The 3865-nt window shown below is 41.9% G+C and overlaps 1 protein-coding gene across 2 annotated transcripts in view; it reads left to right on the top strand.

The window, feature by feature from the left end:
* Positions 1-2218: 2218 nt before the first annotated feature.
* TAOK3 (TAO kinase 3) overlaps positions 2219-3865 on the top strand; it is a 45747-nt gene continuing 44100 nt past the window's right edge. For both annotated transcript variants that reach the window (XM_010072388.1, XM_010072389.1), the window contains exon 1: positions 2219-2386. In XM_010072388.1, coding sequence (XP_010070690.1) covers positions 2267-2386 — 120 coding nt within the window. In that variant the 5' untranslated portion in view covers positions 2219-2266. The remainder of the gene's footprint in view (positions 2387-3865) is intronic.

Here is a 3865-nt window from a genome sequence, read left to right as displayed (position 1 = left end):
CCTTTTTCTGGAGCTCTGCAAATAGCTTTCTAACAGCTCAACAGTATTGCCTTGTGTGGAGAACAGCAGACAGAAATATCATTTTTGGATCATGTTAGCTACCGGCACGAAGACATCTACTCATATGTTTCCTCCTAAATGAGAAGATGATTTAGTTTGTCATTAATTCAGATGTGTATCAATTAGATTTTTGGCAATCTATTTGCAGTATGCTCTACTTGTGAAGCATTTTCCATGTGGATGTGGCTCCATGAGAACATTTTCTGTGAGAGCAAGGTGGTTTCAAGCTCTCGGTGTGCTTGGCTCCTCTGAGAGGCTGGCTGTGGCTGTCTGGGGGTGTTGTGCCGCCGGTGGGGATGGGTGACTGCAGTAACGGTGAGCAATCCAGACCTGATTTCACCTGATGGGTCTAACTGCTTGCCCTTCTTTGTTGTGTGTTCATTGCTCGTTCTCTCCTGGGTGGAATCCAACAATGTTTGACTTACTAATGCCCAGGACTTTATTTGAACTCTTGCATGTCATCAGGTACAACACGCTGAGCTAAATAATAGGCTCGGCTTCGTGAGCTGTGTCCTTTTTACAGCCAATCGAAAAAGTGTAGTCCGGGAGTAAACTGCGCCCCAGCAAGCTTAAGAGTCTTGACGTGCAAAGTTCTTTGACTTCTACAGCCTCTTTTCCTGGTTTCCTATCATGTAATGATGTCTAGCAAGCCCCAGGGCTATGGATGGAGGAAGTGCGTATCCTCCCCCAAGAGACACCGCCAGCGTTCACAGCCAGTGCTCCTTTTAACTGCGCTTTCAAATGGTTCCTTGACAGCCCGTGGTCTTTTCTGGCTGTACTGTTTTTGTGTATTAGAATAAGGTCTACACTTAAAATGTTTTTTCTAAATACCGATTTTCTTTTTTTTTTCCCCCTTTGCAGAATAGAAGAGCGCGTAGAGTCTGGGGGGACGAGAGCACAGGACAGTGCTGCTGAAAGGAATCTGAGCCCCAGAGCATGCTTTGTGCCACACTTTCCCAGGTACGCTCCAGCTGTACTTCACACACCGCAACGAACTGCAGGTGGTTGTGCTGCTTGCTCCGTTACTTACCATCCTGAGCCCAGGAGGCTGGCTGAGCCCCAGACCAAAATTATCCTCTGCTTTCATTGTTCCATCTGGATGGCACTTGCAGTCTGAAAACTTCTAAATCCCTTTATGTGTGTTTTAATTTTATCCAATTGCCAAATTTCAGCTGGTCTCTCTTTAAATGTCACACTGGCTTAGATCATGAGGTAGGCGGAACACTTCAGTGTATGTTTTTAGAAATCTCTTGTGCACAGAGAAGATGGGGTCTCAATAAATGAGGTGCTGAACTACGTTATCAGCAAATAGTTTTAAGACTTGCTCACCTGCAGATAATCTGCTGGGTTTCAGAAGTCAAAAGCAGATGGGAAGAGGCATCCGTCATTGCTTTGCACTCCAGTGTCTAATGAACCAATGCAGTTTTTTCAGGATGTTTTCTGATTTTTTTTTCCATGAATAATATTTGGGAGATGAATGTTTAAAATCTTAATTTAAGAGCAGCTCATTTCTGTGCTAATTATATGCTTGTGCCAAAGAAAGATGCTAAGGTCTACCTTACATGATGGACTCTAGGATCTTTCAAAAGCGATTCTGTGACCTGGGAGTCATCACAATCCAACAGCACTAGCTGTCTTATAACTCTGACAAATAAATAAATAAAGAAAAATAATCATATGATTGTGAAGTGTTTCTGTGGAATAGAAACAAACTATGCTACTAGCACCAGCTGGCAAGTGGGAGTAGAGAAACAAAGCAAACAAACAGCAGAGGAAAGTAGGAGGAACAATGGTGATAGTCTAAAAACTGACACATTAGGAGACCAGCGTGAAGAATAACAAACTCGAATCACAGGATGTTTTGCATAGCAACAGGACTCTTGTCTTCAAGTGGACTTTAGTGTAACTGCAGCACTTGCTTCCTGTATGAGATAAAGAGCTGTTGTACTCTGAATGCATTTTAATCTCTATATCTAAATTGGACTAATAAGTAAAAAGAATTTGCTGAAGGAAACGATAGTGAGGTCTATTGCTCCTGAAAGTGTTTCCTCTTATTTTGCTCTCAGAGAAGCGAGAACAGAAAACGTGCGTAAAGGAAACAGATTAACGATGAACTTTTTCACCAGGTGCTGAATGCTGTCTACAAACTACTTTGTCGATGAAGGAAGAAGTTGAAGGCGCGAACTAGTTCATAATACTGTTCAACATGCGCAAAGGGGTGCCAAAGGACCCAGAAATAGCTGACCTGTTCTACAAAGATGATCCCGAAGAAATATTTGTGGGTTTACATGAAATTGGACATGGAAGTTTTGGAGCAGTTTACTTTGTAAGTATTGTTCTTTACCTCCTTGGAAAACAGAACCCTTTTAAGGGACATTTTGGAGACTTTCAGCATTTGTAAAAGGGAGTGTCCTTTGAGCTCTCAGTGCTTTGTGTGTATTAGCTTTCTCATAACACGTCTCAAAAATAAGTGTTTCCAGAGCACTCCTGAGCTCCTTACTGTTCCAGCTGTTTCTATAGTAGCAGTTGACTATAGGCTTAATAGTACACCCGGCCGTTCAAGTTAAGTATATGGTATCTTGTGCTGTCTGATGCTGAAAGTCGAATTTAAGCAGCTGGAAATTAATTTGCCAAACTGGAATTTCAAGATGCTCCACTTGGTGCTCATATGCTTGTAAATCATTGCAAATTAATAGATCTAGTGCATTAATGATTCAAAATGCGTTTGGAGATGACTTTTGTTAATGAATTGGTGTTGTAGCTGCTTGGGTAAAGATACTGTGGAAGTCACATCAAGCTGCATTCAGGCTTTTGAACGATTTCTCTGCTGCTCTGATAATTTAGGAGTTAGAGTTATCTTTGAAATGCCATTTTGTTTTGCCACCCTCCTTGTCCCAATGTTCATCTCATCATATACTGTCTTCAAAAGCAAATGCTTCCATGGCAAAAGCAAGGAGAAGTCCTAAGAGGGATGAGAATTCAAGCGGGAAGGATATATTGTGTTAATCAGTACAGTCAAGAGAATTCCATCTGGAAAGTGAGAAGAATCACGCTTTTACAGTTAGTACCAAACAAAGTCAAATCCAAAATACTGGCTTTGGAAATAATTATGATCCAGTTGCTATCAATATAACTAAAAGAGAATTCACCATGAAAGGAAACCAAAGACAAATTAAAGCTGCTTGGTAGCATGGCGTGCCACTCCAGAAGATCAAGTTCACTAGAACAGAGATTTCTGGATATCAGACATTAAACCCTTACCATACCCTTACACCTGTAACTCCAGAACCTGGCAATAACTCCACAAATTATTTGCAGGCACTCCAATTCAGTGTTTACAGTTGTGTACAGGGATGGGGGTGTTGGTGGAACTGTTGTTGGAAGAGGAGAGGAGCCTGATATTTTGTGTCAGATAAGCAGAGCATGTGTGTTTTGAGGGATAACGATAGAATTCCTCAATGTATAACCTGGTAGTAATGATATGGGGTGGGTTCTGCCATGGGGATTGTCAACAGTGGGACAGACACTTTTAGACGTTGGAGTAAGTGGCGGGTCGGTGAAAGTGTGATGTTAATTGCAGTACACGTGTAAGAGGATGAGGCTGTAAAACCTACAGTGCGTGTTCCTCCACTCCATAAGAAGAGCAAGAATTTTTTTAGCAGGGAGTAGGGAGGTCCTACACAGTGTTTTTCAAAACCAAAGGGAAAGGATGCACAGTATACTTGAGGGTAAAGATGGAGTAGTGAAGGTGCCACCTTTATCACTTGTCTCTGGTGTTCAGAAGTTCCTCGTACTTCCAGGGGAA

This window comes from Pterocles gutturalis, unplaced genomic scaffold, assembly GCF_000699245.1.
Source record: "Pterocles gutturalis isolate BGI_N339 unplaced genomic scaffold, ASM69924v1 scaffold7122, whole genome shotgun sequence".
In the NCBI taxonomy this organism is placed as follows: domain Eukaryota; kingdom Metazoa; phylum Chordata; class Aves; order Pterocliformes; family Pteroclidae; genus Pterocles; species Pterocles gutturalis.
This window is presented reverse-complemented; position numbering and strand designations above follow the sequence as displayed.